The sequence below is a fragment of the Diaporthe citri genome, assembly GCF_014595645.1.
Source record: "Diaporthe citri strain NFHF-8-4 chromosome Unknown scaffold_1, whole genome shotgun sequence".
NCBI classification, from domain to species: domain Eukaryota; kingdom Fungi; phylum Ascomycota; class Sordariomycetes; order Diaporthales; family Diaporthaceae; genus Diaporthe; species Diaporthe citri.
Genome location: NW_025064846.1, coordinates 3,831,309 through 3,851,724, shown reverse-complemented (window position 1 = coordinate 3,851,724; position 20,416 = coordinate 3,831,309). Strand labels below are relative to the sequence as shown.

The 20,416-nt window shown below is 54.4% G+C and overlaps 8 protein-coding genes across 8 annotated transcripts; 3 read left to right on the top strand and 5 right to left on the bottom strand.

The window, feature by feature from the left end:
• Positions 1–67: 67 nt before the first annotated feature.
• On the bottom strand, positions 68–1,039 carry INS49_001057 (uncharacterized protein; the record flags this gene model as incomplete). Its single annotated transcript, XM_043161890.1, has 1 exon — positions 68–1,039. One exon carries the CDS (start codon positions 1,037–1,039, stop codon positions 68–70), a length of 972 nt encoding a protein of 323 aa, XP_043030396.1.
• A 423-nt stretch (positions 1,040–1,462) lies between these two features.
• Positions 1,463–2,692, bottom strand: INS49_001056 (uncharacterized protein; the record flags this gene model as incomplete). The annotated part of the gene is made up of 2 exons (XM_043161889.1): positions 1,463–2,169; positions 2,242–2,692. The coding sequence occupies 2 exons, from the start codon at positions 2,690–2,692 to the stop codon at positions 1,463–1,465; spliced, it is 1,158 nt and encodes a 385-aa protein (XP_043030395.1).
• A 434-nt stretch (positions 2,693–3,126) lies between these two features.
• INS49_001055 (uncharacterized protein) lies at positions 3,127–3,632 on the top strand (the record flags this gene model as incomplete). The annotated part of the gene is made up of 2 exons (XM_043161888.1): positions 3,127–3,467; positions 3,527–3,632. The coding sequence occupies 2 exons, from the start codon at positions 3,127–3,129 to the stop codon at positions 3,630–3,632; spliced, it is 447 nt and encodes a 148-aa protein (XP_043030394.1).
• Positions 3,633–3,942: 310 nt separating this feature from the next.
• INS49_001054 (uncharacterized protein) lies at positions 3,943–5,207 on the bottom strand (the record flags this gene model as incomplete). Its single annotated transcript, XM_043161887.1, has 2 exons — positions 3,943–4,894; positions 5,161–5,207. 2 exons carry the CDS (start codon positions 5,205–5,207, stop codon positions 3,943–3,945), a joined length of 999 nt encoding a protein of 332 aa, XP_043030393.1.
• A 2,442-nt stretch (positions 5,208–7,649) lies between these two features.
• On the top strand, positions 7,650–8,291 carry INS49_001053 (uncharacterized protein; the record flags this gene model as incomplete). The annotated part of the gene is made up of 1 exon (XM_043161886.1): positions 7,650–8,291. One exon carries the CDS (start codon positions 7,650–7,652, stop codon positions 8,289–8,291), a length of 642 nt encoding a protein of 213 aa, XP_043030392.1.
• Positions 8,292–9,417: 1,126 nt separating this feature from the next.
• Positions 9,418–11,530, bottom strand: INS49_001052 (uncharacterized protein; the record flags this gene model as incomplete). Its single annotated transcript, XM_043161885.1, has 3 exons — positions 9,418–9,700; positions 9,772–11,452; positions 11,518–11,530. 3 exons carry the CDS (start codon positions 11,528–11,530, stop codon positions 9,418–9,420), a joined length of 1,977 nt encoding a protein of 658 aa, XP_043030391.1.
• A 2,841-nt stretch (positions 11,531–14,371) lies between these two features.
• INS49_001051 (uncharacterized protein) lies at positions 14,372–15,002 on the bottom strand (the record flags this gene model as incomplete). Its single annotated transcript, XM_043161884.1, has 2 exons — positions 14,372–14,707; positions 14,763–15,002. The coding sequence occupies 2 exons, from the start codon at positions 15,000–15,002 to the stop codon at positions 14,372–14,374; spliced, it is 576 nt and encodes a 191-aa protein (XP_043030390.1).
• Positions 15,003–16,733: 1,731 nt separating this feature from the next.
• Positions 16,734–20,198, top strand: INS49_001050 (uncharacterized protein; the record flags this gene model as incomplete). Its single annotated transcript, XM_043161883.1, has 12 exons — positions 16,734–16,829; positions 16,893–17,126; positions 17,189–17,227; positions 17,288–17,751; positions 17,956–18,077; positions 18,178–18,353; positions 18,404–18,716; positions 18,779–19,314; positions 19,455–19,524; positions 19,586–19,843; positions 19,900–19,951; positions 20,009–20,198. 12 exons carry the CDS (start codon positions 16,734–16,736, stop codon positions 20,196–20,198), a joined length of 2,550 nt encoding a protein of 849 aa, XP_043030389.1.
• Between the last annotated feature and the right edge of the window lie 218 nt (positions 20,199–20,416).

The window sequence follows — 20,416 nt, the reverse complement described above, 5'->3', positions numbered from 1 at the left end:
CGCTATGCAAAGTTGTATCCTAACGGGCATCGTAACCCACGAGCCAGCCTGGTTCCGAGGTGCAGTTCTACATGGCAGCCCACTCTAGTGTGAACGTCCTCACCCGGTCTTCACCGGTATCCTGCGGGTTTCCTGCTGCCTCTTCTGGTGGGGCTTGACCACCTATCAAGAACCCCTTCTTAACACCCGTGCCCAGACGGCCACCGCTAACTAGGTCCAGCAGAGTGATTTCTTCGTCCCATCCAAAGCTCGTCGCCATGAAATGCGCGTGGTACCTGAAGGGATCGCCGGGGTAGACACTGTAATCAGCGCCAAAGCGGATGCCTGGAGTGATGTAGTAGCCTTTTGAGTTGAGATGCTTGTAGAAAGGGTAAGAACGAGGCGCCTCGACAGGCACGCTGCAAGCTTTGGGGTCTGACAACATGTCAGCACTGGTAGTTGCCGTCAGATGACGGTTGGTTGCAACTATAGTGGTAGACGAGGGAGTGGTCCCCCCTTTCCTCTGCTGAGGGGGGAATGAGAAGAGCGACTCCTCACGATCTGCCGTTGCGGCAGGTAGCACTGAAGCCTCATCTTGCTTCTCCGGTGGAGGGGACAGTGGCAACTGAACTTCCTCGACGACTGGTGGGGTATCAGCCCGGGCGGGAATCCGCTTAGATTTCTGTTTTCCTCTCATCTTGGCGCCTTCGGCCTTCCTGATGGCGTCCTCTTCGTCAAGAACCCGCGAAATATTTTGCCGCCGAGTCCTCAAAGATTGTAGGTAAGCATGCTTGGCGGTGGGATCCATGGATGTCAGGTGAGTCAGGTGGGATGTGGCCTCGTCCACGACATGGGCGACACCTTTGTCCACTAGAAGTTTCGCTTCCTCAGGAAGAAGTTCTAACGGCAGTCCCGAGAAGAGGTTTTGGGTTGGGTTCTGCGGTGTGGTGCCGACCAAGACGGCACAGATGCAGTGGTCGCGTCGCAGAGAGGCGACATCTTTGACCTCGAAGACGAGGTACCGACCACCTACTTTGGTGATGCGTACGAGCTCTGTCATCTTGGGTACTCGTGATCAACGCCAGTGATCCTATCGCACAAATGTTAGCTCGGCTCATCTCAAGAGGCTGCATAACTGAAAGTGCTGGGAGACAAGAGTCATAAGTTGTTGACACACAAGTGTTATCAGCATTGAAAATCTCAGGGGATTGACAGATTAAAATGTTGATCTAATCATTCAACTTGCATAGAAAGGGTGATCTGACAAGTGGGAAAGTTCTTAACATACCTGTGCTGTTGAGTTGTGATGTGTGTTGAGTAGAAGTTTTGCCAAAATCTGCCGTTTTTATGATCAAGACTGGCAGAAAGTTGGAGCACGCAGGCGGTGTGAACCTCAAAAAAGTCGCAATTGTTAGGGGGGTGGAAGGTCGGATTCCTAGGGTTAGGCGAAGGCTAACCTTCCGCAGCATTAAACCCACTTGGATCAGAAGTCGATGCCGTCTTTGACGGTGCTTGCTGGTGACTTTTCCTTGTGATGCTCGTCTTCCATGGGTGGAAGGACATACGGCTGGATGACAAGGCCTTTGGTGCCACTCAGGTGGAACGAAAGGTCCTCGCGGAAGTCGTGGTTTTCAGCACCACCGCCACCTTTTTCATGGAAAATGGGCAAGCTGTGCACCCTGAGTATGCCCTGACTCTGCTCTTGGACCTTTGATTCACTCTTGGATGATGGTGGAGCAGCACCAAGCCTAGGTGGCAGCGGTATCAGTTCGAGCACTCCGTCAGACAGCAGTTCCACCCAACGCGTCACGCCGTTGCTCCGGGGAAACAGCGTAACTGGTAAGGTGATGAGGGCAGTCAGTTTGCCACAATACTGGCGCAGGAGTGCCCTCAAGGCGTGAAGGAATTGAAGCATCTCAGCAGGCTGGCAGGCAGCGGGAGAGTAGAGCGTGGGCGACAGGAGGCTGGGTATGACAGCGCGGTGAATTGTCGACGACGGGGAACTCTGGAGCTTGCCTTGCAAGTTCTTGATGAACACTTTGAAAGGTGATGGCTGCTCCTTGGGCTCGAACGAGAGACTCTGGCGATTGGGAGCCGGAGTTGCTGATAGCGTGCCTTGGATGGAAGCCGAGGCCAGTCTTTTGGTCAAATCGAAGGCATGACAGAACACAGCCTTGGAACTGTCTACATCTACAAGCAAAAATTAGACAGCTGCTCTCATGTCTTATGTGAGAAAGGCACATGATTGAATCTTCGACCTACCATTTGCAGCAGTGCTGGGGGCATTCCTGCTTGCGAGGCTCTCATACCTCCAGGCAATCTTCATCTTGTCATCCGCCTGGCCTGTCGCCTTTGCAGGGGTGCCTTCTTGCTTGGTGGACACAGCGGGCAGTTCATGCTTCCAGGCTTCGGGAAAACCCAGCACGTGGACTTGGTGGCCCTGGACCAGACCCTCGGCAGCATAGTACTTGAGCAGGTTCCCAGAGAAGTCAGTTGTGCCTTGCTCCTCTATGAGCAGAGATGAACCAAGTGGCAGACCGGCGTGGCCTGCGAGGATGCCGTCTAGAGAAGCGGTTCCTGTGGAAGTTGTAATGCGACCGTCCAGAGGAGATGGGCGCAAGCCAGGCGCAAGCTGGGTTCCGGAGCGGTTCTGGGCAGCAGCTTGCGACGAGGGAGATGCAGATATTACTGAATTTCTCTTGCGGAAGGACATTTCGGATCGCCTAGCATAAGAGTGCCTGGGCTGATTTGTCATGTAACTCTCTCGATGTCTTCTCCTGCTTTTCCCTGTCAGTTCGGTTTTATGATTTTTGTAGCAGAAAGCTACCCCTCCACAATATTCAGAGCCTTGTATACCAGGTACCTAGGTACCCAAGTACCTAATAGCTCCTACCACCACTGGCGACCAGCACCCGTCACCGCCTTCCATTCTTGAAAGCTCTTCACGCTTGCCGCATCGCCGCATCTGACCGCTGCACTGCGGCCGACAGACATCAGCGCAACTGGGAATGCTCCCAAAATTTTGGTTGCCCTGCGTTTCTGCCATCTTCAATCCTCAACACACAACATAAGCCGCCTGGGCATCCGTCTTCCTCCACTTGCCGCTCGCTCTGATCCATCCCGTCACAGTCCCACGCAATCGTCAAAATGGCCGAGCCTACCAGCGACGCGCTTCTCTTTGAGGAGCAGTTCGAGATAACCAACGTCGACCACAAGAAGTACGACCGAGCAGCCCGCATCACGGCCAGCTCCCTCGACCGCGCCACCAGCCTGGAACTTGACATCAACACTGAACTCTTCCCTCTCACTGCAACCGAGAATATCGAAGTTGCACTGGCCACGACACTGAATCTTGACGGCTCAAGGGATGACGAGAAGACATGGCGTGACGTTGCGAAGCCTGGGGCGCAGACGCTCGCCGACGGGTACAACTATGTCTGCTACGGCAAGGTCTACAAGTTTGAGGACGGAAAAGCAGACAAGACTCTGTATGTACCCCACGGGCTGCAGGCAGCAAAGAGACACGACTGACTAGGCGCGAATGCAGGAAAGCCTACGTCTCATTCGGCGGGCTTCTCATGGCTTTGGAGGGACCTGACAGCAAGCTCACACCTCTGCGCGTGGACAACGTCTACCTCCTCGTTAGGAAGTAAAGGGGGGATTGTGTCTTGCCACGTCAGAGGATGCCGCCGATGCAGAAATTGGGTATTGATTCTAGTAAAAGTTGCCGCAGAGGAGTCTATCTGACCAACAGCATTCGTCCCCGAAATCCCAAAACTCGCAACCGATGGCCCAACGCCCCGATAAGGATATAATTCACCGCCCTTGCTCAAGCCACCAAGGTGGCACAAGGCGACATGGACTCGTCTATAGTCGACTTCCCTCGGCCGGCCCACTCACTCCTCGTCTAGTCATGGGGCGCTGTACTTGGTTCAAACCCGATGCCCAGCATGTCAGTCCGTGCTATTCTTCATCATCGTGCGGCCCTGGAAACGGCAACTGCCTACGCAGTCGCGCGTCGATGTTGTCGAATTGGGGCTCATTCTCACGGGTCAATATGCCCATGCGAACGAAGAAATCCAGCATGATGACAGCGCAGTTCGGCTTCCACCTGCCCGCTGCCAGCTGCTCTCTCACTTCAGCAACAGTGCAGAGCATGAAAGACTCGACCTCGCCGTCATTCGGCTCAGGGATAATATCATCAGGTAGCTCAAGATCATATACCCATTGGCACTCGGGATAAACGTACCCCTCCCCGCCTCCAACTCGTGTGTCGTTCACATAAATATACTTGACCAGCCCTGCCAAGCTCGCGCGCTCACGCACTATTTGCTCGGGCAGGCTTGCCTCTTCATCAGCCTCGCGAATGACGCACTCGAAAGGGTCCTCGTTTGTTGTGAGACCACCCGCCACAGTGCTGTCAAACATCCCGGGCCATGAGCTCTTGGCCTGGCTGCGTTTTGGTACCCAGATCTTGATGCCGTAGGGCGCTGTTGGAGAGTGGACGTATGCAATCAGATGCACCCCGTATCGCATATACCCAAAGAGAGCAACCGCAGCTCGTTCCATGCTGAAAAGAAGCTCCCCATTGCGGCCGTATACCGGCCACAGCTCACCCCTCCAGCCTTTCAAGATTTTGAAAGTTTGGTTGAGGCGCAGATAGCGTGTCGTGGCCGCGGCGAGCTCCGTGCGCTTCCTCTCAGTGGCGGGCTTATGGAACATTTTGACTGTCCTTGAGAAAGGGTCGAAAATCATATCGCCCCGGATTGCAGGGGGCACCAGCTTGAGCTCGTCAAAAACGCTTTTGAGCATGTAGCCAATGGGAAAGACACCCTCGCTGTCCTGCCAGACAAGGGTGTAAAGCTTGTCCATTTGCCTCGCATATCTCTCCGGGTGGCTGTTCATGTACGGAAAGCTGCAAGAGCGGTCAGTATCCTTAGCGCACAACACTACTGATGCGATCGACTAGGAACAATTCCGCCACGCGGTCTTGAAACAGAGGCATACCAGGCGAACCCCGGCGGCTGCTTGCTTCCGATGTTGCACCAAAGATCGGAGGCCGGCCTGCCACATGCTGCCTGCTGTCTCCCGCCCGAGGACGAGCCGAGGACGGGACGAGGCAAGAGTGCATATATGTCTCGGACCAGATGGGTGTGCGCCCAAGCGGAGAGTGTGACTTACCCGTCACATCTGTCCAACAGCTCCTTGCTCGTGAGCCTTGGTGCCATGGCTGCCACTGCTGCTGCTGCGTCTACCGCTGGAACGGTGGTATATTTTCGACTTGGTCTGGGTCGGGCCCGGGCTGCATTCAGATTTATGGTGGTGAGCGAGGCATTCACGCGTACGTGTCAGACGAGAAAAGACTGGAGGAGGGGGAGGCAACGACGGGCTAGTCAGGAAGGGGCATAATCTTTATAGCAGGCCAAGGCGGAGCGGCCAGAGGGAACGAGGGAAGAAGACGAGCCTCACATAATCTCCCGGCACGGGCGGTCCCTCTCAACCACAGTAGATATGCCTCACCAGGTGCCTCCCAGACTGCCCGTGGACGGGAGAAGGGCCCTGTCAGATTAAGGGGCCGCATGTTCATGGGGCAAAGGACCGACCAACCCTCTCCCGCCCATCGGACTGCGGTGCTGCCAGGTGATTTGCCCGGGCTAGCAGATCAGGTGGTTTCTTGGTGCTGCCGGTCCAACCCACAACGGAGCCGGCACTATGTAGGGATCTATCAGGCTGTCCGGGGTGTGTGGTGCTTTGCGGCCCTGACCTGTCCTGGTCAGTGACTGTGTGTTGTGCTCTGTGGTCCTGCCATGTGGGTGCCAGGATCCGAGGTGAGAGAGAGCCCACGCAGCCCAGCTAGGCAGCCTGGGGCCCTGGGGCCCTGGTCCCTGGGCGGTCCCGAGGGTGGGTTTGAGCAAGGGTCACCTCTGGCGAGCGAGAACCGGCCGGAACGCTGAGCCTCCGATGCTTGCTGCTGAGTCGGCCCTCTCACCGTTAGTTACACACACGCTGCCCGGGGAGGGAACCATCAACAATTTTTTGACAAGAGGGGTGCCCGCGCGTCGTCGAGGCCCGGCCCTGCGCTTCATCTGAAATCGTATCCAGCTCGAGCGGCTGGCAATACGGGATGGTGGCTCGCGAGTAAGCGAGCCTTGCTGCGTGCATGGTGTGATGGTATTGCTGGGTGTGACGGCGGCAACAGAACGGCCTCGGCAACGGCAGCAGCACAAGAATCAGCTCTCCCACCCCGGCTCCCTGCCCCTCGACCCTGATCACGTACGGATCCTGCCCATCTCTGATCATCAGGGTGCCGGCTCAGTGGACATGATGAGAGCCCAGGCGCGGTGGGAGGGACGAGCGCGGTGGTGAGGGTGGGAAGGACAGACATGCAGTTGGCCATTGTCGCCCCGCGGGTCATGTCCCATCCAGCCTGGGCCGCTCACATTGTGCCGTGCAGAGGCAAGCGTGGCGGGTGTGTGCAGGCCCAGCCGAAGGCGGTTGAGCCTGCATTATCTTGTGCGCCTACGAGTGCCTCGACAAGCGTCGAGTCCTGCCATGACACCTGTTGTCCTTGCAAAATGTGCGTGCCACAGCCTTCTCGCTACCACCTGCTGCGGGTTGCTCCGTCCGAGAGGGCCGGGGCAGGCTGCCGTTGCGTGACCAAGCGTCCGGTGTGAGGCAGGCCAAGCACGATGAAGGAAGGCATCGACGGACTGTCTGTCGTGTGCGTCTGCAGAAAGCGTGCGACGCTGCCCCTGGCTGGAAATAGCCACATCGATTGCTACTTCAGCCGGGGCAGCAGGTCTGGCAGCCTCTGGCCGTTTGACCGTTGGTGGCTGCCGTTGGCTGGCCGTTGTGATCAGCACCCAGGACCCAGAGTTCGGTTCCATTGGTCTGGGATGGCGGGCCCCGGGCGTCTTCTCGCGTGTTCTAGAAGGGGTCTAGCGCTCGCACAGCTTCCCCACCCACCCCTCCATCAAGAGTCACTGTACTGCATGGCCCGCCGTGGGTGGTGCCGCATGTTCACAACTCACACTCACTCGCATACTCGCACTCAAAAGCTCACATTTGTATAACACAGCGAGGTCGCATATCTGATCGTGGTATAATCTCAGCTCTCACAAGCATACATACTTGCATGCAATCGACATCCTCAAGTCTGCGACCGGGGTGTTGCAAGAGTTGATCGTCTCGAGGATCTTCACCCGCAGTCCTGGAAGACCGATTGATTGCCTGGCTCTCTCGCACAGCAGCAGCGCTCGCTCTCAAGGTCGCATATTCACAGGCACAGACGCTGCAAGAGCACATGCCCAAGGGCCATAATTCAAGCTCCGGACGCACGACGAGCATCTCCAACCGTTGCATCCGCCGCTGCATAACGTCCGCTGAGCCTGCAACAAGGTTTCAACGCCATCCTCACCGACGTCAAGCATCACCTCAATTGGGTGCCACACTGAAGCTGAGCAGCACCTAAGCCACAGCTTGGCTCGCCTACCTGTAGTCGATTTATCACACTGCACGTTCGAAGAAGCATACGCACGCGCACGCGCACGCACACAAGCACGCACACACGTACACCACATCCCAAGGGAGGAAGGAGGAGAAGCTTCACAATAGGCCATCCCCTTAAGACCTACCGGGTCGGTCAGCGAATTCAGCTCACGCGCACAACCATGTCGCAACCACTATTCGGCCTCGTCCCGGCAGGCCTGCCTGTCATTACTCAGCCGACCGAGACCCCTTCACAGACATCCTTCATCTACAGCATATCGACCTCGCCAAAGTCCTTCAGCCACGTCGTCATCTTTCTCTTGCCGGGCGTCGTCCTGCCCAGCAACACCGCCGCGGCAATCTACCTGGTTACCCCGCCCGACCGCGCGCAGGGCCAGGAGGTGCCCAACTCCAAGTTCCTGGGCGGCGTCGGCCCCGGCAAGGAGTCCGCCATCTTCAAGCTCAACGAGTCGTCGCTGTCTGCCTCCTCGGGCGGCCAGATCATATTGGGGATCAGCATCGAGGACGCAGGCTCAGTAGCGAGCCGCATCACTGAGCTGCAGGCCGCCAAGTCGACAGCTGGAGCGCCCGGGTCGCTCGCCCTGGTCCCCGCCGGTGTCGCCGCCGGCCAGGCCCAGGCCCAACAGCCCAGCACGCTTGTTCTCGCGCAGAGGATCATCAAGAACGCCTTCAACTTCCTGTCCAGCTTCTCCGGCCAGGCCGGTCAGGTCGAAGTTGTGCCTATGAAGGCCTTCGAGGATTGGTGGAGGAAGTTCGAGAGCAGGGTGCGGAGCGACCCCGGCTTCCTCGAGAGGGACGACTGAGCCGCCCGCCCACCGGTGCAGATAGAGTGTGCGTGGGTGAATAAAGAGCAAGCGAGCGAGGGGGCAGGCGGGCGAAGACGTGGCCCTCTCTGGTCCTCGACCGATCCGACATTTCTCGCCTCGCATGTGAAAAAAGCACACGCCCGGCCGGCAACTCGTCGCTGCCTGCCTGCCTGCCTGCTTCTCTCGCTACGTTTGCTCGGTGAGACATTTCGTACAATCTGTTATTTGAGGGGAAAGAAAATGAGTTCTGGAGACTTGATCTACGGTCCGGCTGAGTCAGAGACCGGCAGGCAGGCAGGCAGGCAGGCTGTTCGGAATCCGTCGATGCAGTAAGACGGAACTGGGCGAGCCAACGGCCCCCGTGACGAACCTGTGATGCCTGCTGCGATATCAGATGTCAGATGTTAGATGTAAGATTTGAGGAGATCCCAGGTGGTCAGCCAGGAAGGTAAGGCTGTCGTTGTTGTCGTTGGTGGTCGTTGCAATAAGGTGGGTTTTCTTATCTAAGGGATAGATTGAGGGGGCGCGGGGGTGTAAGACCAGCAAGACACACGTTCAGGACGAGGCTGGGCGTCATCGTCTGGCCTTCCAACAGGGGAGGTCGTCGGGCAAGAGGCGGCCTCAAAATCCCTCGGGTGCTGTTACTTGCTGGCTCGGTTTTTCAAGTATTACCAACGCTGCTGCCGCCGCATTAAGCGATGGCGTGAGAATGCCATGGAGAAGACGGGTGGAGCTAGTCACGGTAGATACAGCCGGAATGAGATTACGGCGGCGATCATGTGCCAAATAGAATAGACTACCAGCGAGAATATCCTGTAGGTATGGTGCAAACACTGTAGTGCGAACAACATAGGCTGAATGTGGTGATAATAGCAGGGTGAATGCTATCAGACTCCGACATCTGCGGCACATGGGGTGTATCTAAACTTTCCCGCCTGTCGTGAACAACTCCAAGGACGTTGACATGAAATCCTGGATGAACTTCGCCCTCAACGCCTGCTCCGGTACGAATGCCTCTAGCCCCTCACCAAAAGTATTAAAATCATGTAGTGTCTGAAGGTAATTGTCCGTTATGCCGTACATCAAGTCCCTAAACAGTGGTATCTCCTAAGCTTCGTAAACATCAATCTTCTTGCAATGGTGCCATCAAGGGGCTCTTGAGCCTGGTAGGACTGCCAGCCCTGCTTCGCCGGCCCGGGTTGCTGAACATGCTAGGCGGTACGAGTCGCTCCCGGCTTTCGGTCCGCACAACCAGTCCTGCTCGGTCAAGGGCTGAGCCCGAGTCAAATCGATCCATAGTCAGCTTGGGAGTCGCCAGCCCAGAGGTCCTGCCTAGCTTTGAGCCCTCGCTGCTGTCGGAGTGGTCGTTCTCGTCCGAATCGATGTCGCCCAGCTCAACTGACTCGCTTCGCCCTCCTCGATGACACGTTCGTAATGGGCAGAGCTCCTGCCAAAGAGCCTGTTCGTCAGGACTGACAGGCCCCGCGCGTTCTTCTTGGGACTGCCAGACTTCCTCCACCGTCCAGTAAATCCGCCAAACTTGTTGAGGAAGCGCATCCTGCGATCTCTCTTTCGGAAGAAGTAGCCAATCAATAGCAAGACCAAGATGAAAAGAAGGAAACTGGATGATTTGCTCGGCTTGGCATGGTCGACCAGGTCCTCGATCGCGTCGTCCCAATCGTCGTCGTCATCACTGCCCGTCTTGAAGCTCGAGCCGGCGTAGTTGAAATCGTCCGGTACGGTGTTCGTGTTGCCGCCGAAGCCGACAGGTAGGAAGTCGGTGCTCCTGGGGGGGATTTGCCCAGCAGCATACAGGACCATGGGCCCTAAAGTCCAGCTAACCTCGATGCCGTCTATTTTGTCCACCGGCTGGAAGGGGTCCAGGAAACCCTTGTCCTTGGCTTGCTCCAACGCGCTTTGGGACGCGTTGACGGTGGGCGTGTGGTCCAGACCCAGTCGCGGAACGCCAATGCCGTCGTGCAGGACGTTGATCAGCCATGACGCCTTGAAACATGCCTCTTGGGCATTTTTGGAATGGTCCTTCTTCCGCGCATCAATCTTCGTATTCACGATGGCATCCCAGTCTGTGGTGCAGAAGTCTTCCACCTTGCTTTGGTATGTCTTGAGATCGTACGCAGTGTCGCCCTTTCCAAAGACACCGTGTGTCGTATGCCAATACTCTGACACGCCGACAAAGTGATTGACGTCAAAGTCGATGGCAGGAACGTGCTGGCCATTCAACAAGCACGGCTCGTCCACACACGGTGCGTCTTTTCCCAGCAGAGGAAATGTCTGCTTCAAACAACTCGTGAAGTCTCCGGTTCCCAATAACACCGGGCCGGTCAAAGAGGCGGCATCCACAGGTTCCCCGGACGTTGTGGTTCGCAGCCCCTTGGGCAGGCATGGATCGGGAAGTTCCTTGACATCGGCGTCATACATGTCCACGAGCTTCTTAACATAATTCTCCCGGGCCTGGTTCACGCCGAATCCTAGCCAAGTGGCTGTGAAGACCTTATACTCGGACCGTTCCCCATCCAATGTCCTCATGCGCAGAAGCTTCAGATCGTCGGCATGCTTCGCAGCCTCGGTCGCATTTGGCGCGAAAGCAATTTGTGCAGAGGCGCCACCCATGTCGAGGAAGCCGTAGGTGTTGTGTCCCTTGCCGTGGTTGTGGTCTTGAGGGCGGTCGAAGCCGCCGAGCAGGTAATTCGTCGCTATCCAGCCGTATAAACCTTCTGTTTCACCTGGGATGACCTGGATGTGCAGGTCGCAATCCGGGAGCGAGAATTCGGTGTTGGCACGGAGATAGGAGCAAATTTCGCGAGTGAGGGCGGACTGCTGAACCTTGGGGAGCAGTCGCATACCGGCCGTTGCCATCAGGAATATGGGAGTGTCATCGATCTGGTCTTGCGGGATGACATCGAGAGCGTGGTCGACGAGGCCCTTGAGGTGATCCGGTCCGACGGCGGTTGGGTTCTCGCCGTAGGTAGACACGCCTGGGTGTATCTTCTTGGTCCATTTCTTCTCCGTGTGCAGTTTCGGCAGGCTACCTAGTTCTTCTTTTGAGGCTTTTTTCCTGGCCTTTGCGGGATCTTTCCACTTGTAAATGTGCAACCGCGTCCCCGAGGATCCAGCGTCCAGGACAATTCCATATCGCCCTGCAACAGAGGACAAGTTAGCAAACAGGTGCCACGGGTGGATTTTGGTTCGTGGGCGAGAATACATTTCTTGCCCATTGGGACGGCGCGACGTGGTCGCTCCTCGCCGAGATGCTATGCAATCGATGGTCCGTCCTGTAGGTTATCCAGTGTCGCTCGATGGGAGGCAGCGGTCGATGAGGTTCGGCGGAAACAAGTTGACGCTTCGTGAGGACACGCACGATCCAGTGAGGTGAGATGAGGAACGATTCATGAAAGCGTGGGAAAAGGGTGACTGACGTCGCCGGGGCAGTCACGAAACGGAGAAGGGAAGATCGCTGTCCCAAATGAGGAAACGGGTGATCGGAGGGGCTGCAGATCAAGGGGAGGGAGAACAGGGGGCGGCGACAGGTAATGCACAACAAAGAAAGCCAAAAGTTAAATGTTATTTCTGGTAGCGAGTGAAACGAAGCAGAGTGCGTCGACTTAAAGAGGAAGTCTATCGATAGCGAGGGGATCGACCGAGTCGAGTTCCTGCCAGAGTTGGGTGAGGACGGATCAGGGAGGAAAGAAGACGAGACAACGGGCAAGGTGTGTAGGTAGTCGACTACTGACTTGGTAGCTGCCCTGGATTGAGGGAATTGCAGTCGCACTGTCGCGCTGGTTGGGGGCCCCGTGGGCTGGGAAGATCCTGACTGTGCCATCTAAGAATAGGGGCCGATTGACCAATCCACCAGCATGTTTTTAGTGGCAAACTACGCCAACCGGCCAGTGGCCGCCGCCCTGACATCCCGTTACGACGGGTCCAGCAGCATTCAAGCTTTCCCAGGTTGAGACCAGCCGAACCAGCTATCGCAGGGACAGTGTGAGCCGCGGGCCTCCAGCCGAGCAGGCACCTGGGCACGCCCCGTCCCACACTGTGCCGTTGTTTGGACTGCAATCGGCAACTGACAAAACTTGCGACGAGTCCGCGTAATCCTCACACCTCGGCGCCCCTTCCCCCACTCTTTTATCCGGCCAGCCACCAGCCCAGCCCGGTCCTGCCTTTGTCCGCCTGCGGGAGTGGCAGAAGTGGATGGCCTCACCTCGTGTTGTTTACGGGTTTATGCACGAGATCATCACCTCACGCATCAACAGCCCCGCGTTTCGACAGACCCCAGTTCCCAAAAGGCGTCATCAAAGTGGATATCAATCTAGTGTACAGTACATCTTCATACGAAGTCTACCGAACAAGACAACAAACAAGTAACGAGTCACGAGAGCGACAGTGCGGTGGACTTTGTCGCTGGTCGTGATCAAGGCATTGAATGCCCTGCCAGCGGAGGCTGCAGCTTTACTGTTGTTGATTCAAGGATGGCATAGACACGGACACGGACACGGAGTTTGTTATTAGAGTGATCACCTACCGTCACAAGTGGGCCACCCTCTGCACGTAAATGGAGACGCCCGGTAATAAGGTTTGTTTGCAGGTCTAGAAGCCCTGCCAAGACCTACGACTCCAAGTCGGAACACTGCACCAAGCAACACTAATAAACCAATCAACCGTCCATGTCTGCCGAATACCCCGTAATCTGTTGTTTGTTGTAAAGCACATTTTGCTGCGCTTAATAAGTTTTAACACCACCACATATTCCGCGCGAGAAGCGACGCTATCAGGGCTGCTTAACACTATCGACGGCGTGGCATCCCAATAGGGTGCACCACTCATTATGACAACGAACTATGTTGAGAAACTAGACAATGCGCTCACTCAACCTGGGCGTATTAACACACAAGTCAAGTTTGAACAAATTGACAGGGACTTGGCCATTCACATCATACCACTTGGTAGTTCAACACTGAAGCTAGATCGGACGGAGAAAAGCAGACTAAAGATCAACTATTGCTTAAACAACTTGCGCACGAATTTACTACCAATCTGCTAGAAAAAAAATTCAGCGCAGCCAGGTCTTGTCCCTCCTTGTACACCACAGAGGCTCTCCTAATTGCGCTTCTGAGGACTCAGAAGAGTGGGTAGAGCGTAAGTCGTAAGAAAAGAGGAGCAACGAGGAGAAAAGGGGCTGGTTGCTCCACTAACATCATTTCCAAAAGCCAAAAGCCACCTGCCGGCCATGCGCAACTTCTGCTTCAGGTTCAAAGCCGCGCAGGCATTCTCTGCTCATTATAACAGAGACAGAGGCACAATAAATGGGTAGTATTCCTTGAGGAAATTTGAAAACCTGTCACAAGAGCCAGAACTATAAGATATTAAAATATATGCTAGACACTTGGACCATTCCCTTTCTTGCAAGATTCGGTATTGAACGAATAATGAGCTAACGTCACATTGTATGTTTGAAACGCTTCCTTGTCTGAATGTTTAAGTAGGTGAAGAGAGACGGCAATGGGTGTCTAAGTCCAAGCGTAGTGCTTTGGACAGAATGACACGGGAGGTTTATTGGTATGTTGCGATTCTGATTGCTATTGAGGTGTTCTGCGTTCGTCATGGGCTGGAGCATAAGGTGAGGGGATTTCCGGTGTCACCCTTCCACGTGAAGTTGTCATTCTTCTACGCATAATCGAGTCACGCTCGGACGGCTATTTGTAATTCAAGAATATCATGAGAGGAATTGTTGACACTGTTGAGCTCAATAACACATCTCATCAAGTCTCCTCACGCTTCTTGCTACGAGTTTGCCACAGTCTAACCAGACTCCCAAGGAACTGCTGTGCTTTCACGTTGGATTTGTTCACTTCTTTTTAATCGCTGGCCACAAGAGAACCGAGTCGCTGAAAAATACGAGGAGGGCGAACCTGCAATCGTCAACGAGCTAGATCAACTCGAGACATCACCAATGAGTCACTTTAGTTCGATGTAATGGCAGTATATAGGTCACATTGATACTTGAAATACACCGCACAGGACTTGTACCAAATAGTAGCTACATATTCTCTCCCTAGCTAACTTGAAACAACGTAATAGTCCCAGGTGAACTGAGGAGGAATGCAGGTATCTTGTTGGGTATTATCGTAGAACTGCTCCCACTCGTCATTGTCGCAATTATCCTGCGAGCTGTAAAAGTACAGCCTGTAGTTCCCGAAACTGGTCAGTTCGAAGCTTCGATGATTGGCAGGAACCGCAGTACAGTCTCTTGCTCCGCTTCCGCTTTCGTGGCCTGACGGGGGGTTGGTGTTGCAGCCACTATCGGGGTAGACGACAAAGTCCCAGGCGCTACAAGCCTTTGCAAGCAGGAGCAGTGCTGCTGGTGCCAGCTTATGTTGGGACATCATCTTGCTCTGAGCGGCTGTCCGTTTCTTTGGGCAGTGCAGATGCGGGTTTTCGTGGTTGGACAGAGATATGTTCGCCGTCGTAAACTGGATCAGCTCCTCGCGCGGCACGGCAGAAGTCGAGCACGGATTTGCGAAGTGTCTTGAGATCGATCTTCTTAGGGATTTTTATGAGAATATCTTGCTTCCACTCAGGAACGTTGATGAGGTAGGTGACAGGGAATGGCACGTCGGCTTGGTAGTCGGCGGCGTATTGGGTGAAGACGACATCTCTCCAGGTTTGATTGAGGTTTCTGGTTGTCATGATGGGCACGAAAGAAGTAGAACGAGCTTGATATGAGAGGAGATATTTATACTTCTTTTCAAGTCTTGAGCGGGCTGTATGCACAAGCGAAAAATCGCTCCGTGATGTTGGGTCTGGTGATGGAGGTTTGGGAATTGTGCGTGAATGACATCATGCGCTGAAACTCTGGTTCAATGAAATCCCAGAGGATTCAAAACTCCTCAGAATTTCAGTCAACAGAACTCCAACAACAGACCAACAACACGGCCAAGTCCCATACGCCGCAAGACGCCGTACGAAAAAGTCTTCGAAGAACCAATGGCAAACAAAGAGACAGGAACGACACGAGATCAGGATACCAGAGGATGGGCTTTTGACATCCACAGCAGCTGAGCCTCGCCTTGGCAGCTTATTACCCAAGACACCAGCCAACAAGATGTGGCCCTAAACATGAATATCATTGCAGTAAAGAGAATGAGAACGTTCACGGACAGCTCTGGTAGCCGGGTATCACGGCTGTAGAGGCTGTACGGTGGCCTATCCTTGAAAAGGGCGCTTCTCACCTCTTTTGAATGCGCACCTACACAGGGTTGGTATTTATGCGAGCACGACAGTGAGCTATCTTGGTAAATGATTACTTCACACCGAGAGCAATTAGTTGCCTCTTCTATCTCTAGTCCGATGTTGCTTTCTGTCACCTGACAAAACCATGCCGTCGCCCGCGGAATAAATGCTCCGAGGAGATGATTGATTGAATGTACTAGGATTCAATGCCTATTTGTAAAAGGTGTTGGTCCTGAGACGTGCACTGACAGCCCTTGTCTATTTGCCAAACCAATACGTTACTCAATCGTTGGTTTTAGAGACTCAAGGCACCAGTCTCATCATGACTTTTCTGAGATGTGATCTTTGTAATACTCAAGGAAGTGACATCACCTCTCATGACCGTCTAGAATAGCTAGCCTGTAAGCCGAAATCATGTGCTTTCCAGAAAATTTCGTCAATCATGGTGTGGGCCCATCACCGAGTTGTAGCCAGCCTGGGGAGGGCACAGCCGCTCACCAGGCTACACTTGACCTACGACCCTTAAGGCGCGACACCCGTATCTGTTCACTGCTTGGCCCCGGAGGAACCATTGGCGCATACATAAAATGCTGCCAACGCTCAAATTCTTCGATCAGCTCATTTTTTCACCTGTGGATCGCCCAGGAGCGATCTAGCTGTCTCGGCACAAACCACTACGGGAGCACCGCGAACTCTATCCAGAGGCCCTTGAATTATCGACGCTAGTCTCCTCTTGACCTGACAGAAGCTCAAACTCTGATAGAGAGAAAGACCACCAAATCTAGCCTACGTAGCTCACAGGGCTGAGACATGAAACACCGGCATCGAGAGGCTGGGTGAGAAGCCAAGGCTCTGCACCGTGCTTTTAGCCCAGGGTCCGTACCGCTAAGCCCTATTTTCAAGTACACGCATGATGTTGAAATTTCCATCGTCATGTTCACCCAAGAAACTTGCAGTCTGTGCGTCGTGAATTCGCCCAGGACTGACAAGTCAATAAGTTGGCAAATGGCTGGTCTAGATGAGGCTTTTGGTGATTAAAGGCAACGTCCTTCGCTCTGTACGGCCACGATGGGCTTCAAGCTTCATCGCCAGGTCAACAACGGCCGCTCATTCTTTTGACCACTCTCGTTTGAATCTTTCTTTTCGCTCTTTATTTGTACACATTCTCTAGGCTATTAATTTCTCATCATGGTCAGACTACCGACGCTCCTCGGGAGTGTTCAACTTGCTGTTGTTCTCTCATCATCAGTCGTTTTTGGCCAGACTGACAACACAGTCGAATGGGTTAGCGATCTTCTCTAAAGGCGTTTATTTCTCAGTGACACAAAACTGACCGTAATTCCCAAGACCATAGGCACAAAGATCAGACTCTTTGGCGCGGACACCTCCACGCCTTGTGCTGCCAGTCTCCAAGACGCTCAGCGTAATGCGATGCAATTCACTCCAGTCCTTGCAAGCAGTGATGCGACCTCGTCTGGTCAAGATGGCAGTAGCGGCACGGGCAATCTCGCAGCAACATTCTACATCACCAACGGTCTTCACAAACTCGGGACGCCTTTTACCGATACCACCTCGATCCGGGTCGCCGAGCCCGCTGGCACCGGCGGTGGCTGCTGGGATACTTCTGATGGCTCAACTTCAAGGTTGGGGCCTGCAACCTGGACAAGAACCAGACATTCTACGTGGGTTGTGCCATTAATCAGACTGAGCTCAAATCCTGATGACTGATCTTGTTGACTCAGGTGGCCCTTGAGGGAGGATCCCCCTTCGCAATCTTCACCTCGTCCTCAGATGCCCTCGACAGGCCCGGCACCTCGGGCGATCCTCTGACTTTCTCGCCTTCCACCAACTCAGGCTTCTGTACCTATGCCGACGACTCCGGCAAGCTCGTCGTCCAGCCCACCAAAACGCCGCTGTACTTCGCGCCGGCCCAGGTGACCAACCTGACTGCGTCTTCCTTCGGCAACACTCCCCCGACATCCGACGTCGCCATTCCCCAGTGCAACTTCGCCGTCTCGGGGAACGGTTCGATGCTCGAGAGTCTGGGGTCTGCGGACTGCATCGTTGCTCGTGCCTTCGCGACGATCCCCAGTGGCTGCGACGCGAACCCTTCCAACAAGACGTGTATCCTTCACCTATGGTCAGCCTTCTGCCTTGATCTTCCCGAAGCCCGCAATGGACTCAACGCTTCGGATGCACTGGAAGTGTGTGTCAGGAGGATTAGCCAAGGGCCATGTGTTGCTAATCCGTCTGGTGCCGCTTGTGCATCAGGCCTGTTCGCTGGGATACAGTGAGCACTTCCGGACATTATCATCCATTTCCCAATTTAAGCCTTCTCCTATGTTTGTCAATGCTTGCTCATGAGACAGGCGGATCTGTGATTCTTCGTCAGCTAATCCAAAGGTTACAGATATGTTGACGGAGTAGGCGGCGGCGGCAGTGGTAGCACCTCATCAAAGCGACAGACCTCCAACGATCCGCTTTTTGGAAATCCCGAGTCGAACATTCCTCTTGAAGATCAATTTTGGATGGGTGAGTAATGTATCTGCATTCGGTCGCGGTAACGCTATCCGGGCCACCTCTTCCCACTACGGCACAGGTAATCAGAATACTGATCTGGTGTTTCCCCTAGGTGTCATGAAGAACATTATCAACCAAGCCATTGGCGCTTTCAAGATCCTCGCCACTCCGAACATGGAGGAGCTCAAGGTAACGTGTATGGGGATGAGCCACCTGACATCGGTGTTTGAGGCCAGCCTTGGTAAGACAATAAGAGATGGATGCCGAACTGCATTTAAGACCTTTGATGTAAGTCAGCATTATTTCTCACCTCGCTCCTACCAGCCTGCTCACCATAGTGCCAGAGCATACACGAGCTCAGCTATGACAACGACATCGAGAAGGCCGGTAGCGTCTTTGCGGACGTCGTCTCACTTCTGAGCGTCGTCGTCGATGTTGCCCGCGCAGCCCGTGTTGTGGGTGCCGTTGATCAGGTTCTGGCAAGGTTTGGCAAGGCCACAGCGACGATTGGAGAAGGCAAAGGCCTCATGCTTGAAGCCAAGGAAGGAGAAAACACTGTCCAGATATTCCGTGACGGCGGGGACGGCAAGCCTAAGCTGCTATACACGGACTCTGATGTGGCTGCTATGGAGAAGTCGATCGAGGAAGGCGGTAAGTTGCCCTTTGCAGCTCTGACTCAACCTACATCAAATCTCGCATGCTGAAAGAGGCAGGCTTCGAAAATTGCAAGGTCTGCGTCGAGGGTGGAGGCACCAAGTTGATCCGTCGCCAAAGGGGAATCCTCAGGAAGCTGTGCTGCTTTCTGAGCCCCCAGACGCTCGAGGCTCCTGAGAGCGTGTGGAACGACCAGAAAGGTCTGACTACTGAGATTGGAACGGCTGAGGCCATCCCTCTGGCGGAGCGCACGATCGCTGCACTGTCCAGCACTGCGGGCATCACGGCTGAGGAGACAAAACTCATCACTACCATGAGCGAGGGCTTCGCCAAGTGGTATGCAGAGGGCCAGTCAGTATCCGCCAATGTCGATGAGATCGGTGGTCTCCTCTTGGAGGCTTACAAGAACCAGCCAGATTGGGTCAAGATCTCGACTGCGACGACAAAACTGTACGGCCTTGGTTCGCAGGAGACTTCTGCCCTGAGGACGTGGGCCCAGCACTACTATATTTGGCCCGATTTCGAACCCGCCATCACAAAGCTGCCAGCTGCCACTGGTCTGGTTATCCGCTCAACAGACTTGGAAGCTTCCACTGTAAGTGAACATCAAAGAAACTCACTAGACAGACTGGAAATTGCTTTCTCCTCTACATATGCCACCAAAAAAAAAGCATATATTCAACTACTTCAGACCCTGTCTTCTACGAATGAGTAGGATATACTGACAGTATTCAGGTCACCATGCTGAATAAGTTAGAAGCAGGCACAATCAGCAAAGGAATTCCAGGAATTTATGAAGTCTCAGGTATGTCTTTCATTTTCTGATTTCCAGTTTTCCAGAACTGTTCAGCCTTGCCCCAGTCCAGATGCTGATACCAGCCAAGACCTGGTCGTCAATGTCAACAGTGGTAGGACCGAGGACGGAGATCTGATCCGAAAGGTCATGGCTACCACTCTTAACCTCGGAGACGGCATGTTCACCACGACAAAAGACTATCTGCTCATGATAAATTCAAAGACCGGACGTTACGTGGCTCCTGTCGCCAACTCTGAGTACCGAGAGACAGATTTTGTGCAGGGCATCGCGGGCAAATTCAAGCTCATAGGCCGCCAGGAGCTCAACGGTAAGTACCAAACACCCCTACATATCTCTGTGACCAGTTGACTGACCCTCCCACAGGCGGTGAGGCCGCCAAAGCTGCTGGAAAGCCGGGACCCTATGGTGTCTACTAGTAAGTCGTCACAGGCAGGACCCTGGCGGAAGGGACTATTTGCTAACAGCTGTATAGCTTTGAGGAGATCGACGCACCGGCATCGACCTCGACGGCTACCCTTGCTGATCTGAGAAAGGCACTGACCGACGAGGGCGTCTCTCTGCCCGGGACTTCGGCTAAGCGAGGCCTGGACGGTCTGAATGTCTCGCCACAGGCTCACAGGCGTTCTCTTCGTCCCGTCCGGAACCGTGTGCACCTTGGCTAGGGACCTGCGACCGACAGCGGAATGCTGCTGTGGCATCTCCTGACCTTACACTCTGTGATACCATCACCTTTTGCACTAGACCATGTGTTGCGGTATATTTCTAGTTGCATCCCGAAATATATCGAGTTTCAGTGGGTAGCAGTCGATGCCTCGCCAAAAGGAGGTCTCTGCATGTGAATATGCAGCAGCCTTCCTGGCCGGCCGTTTTCCTGCAATGA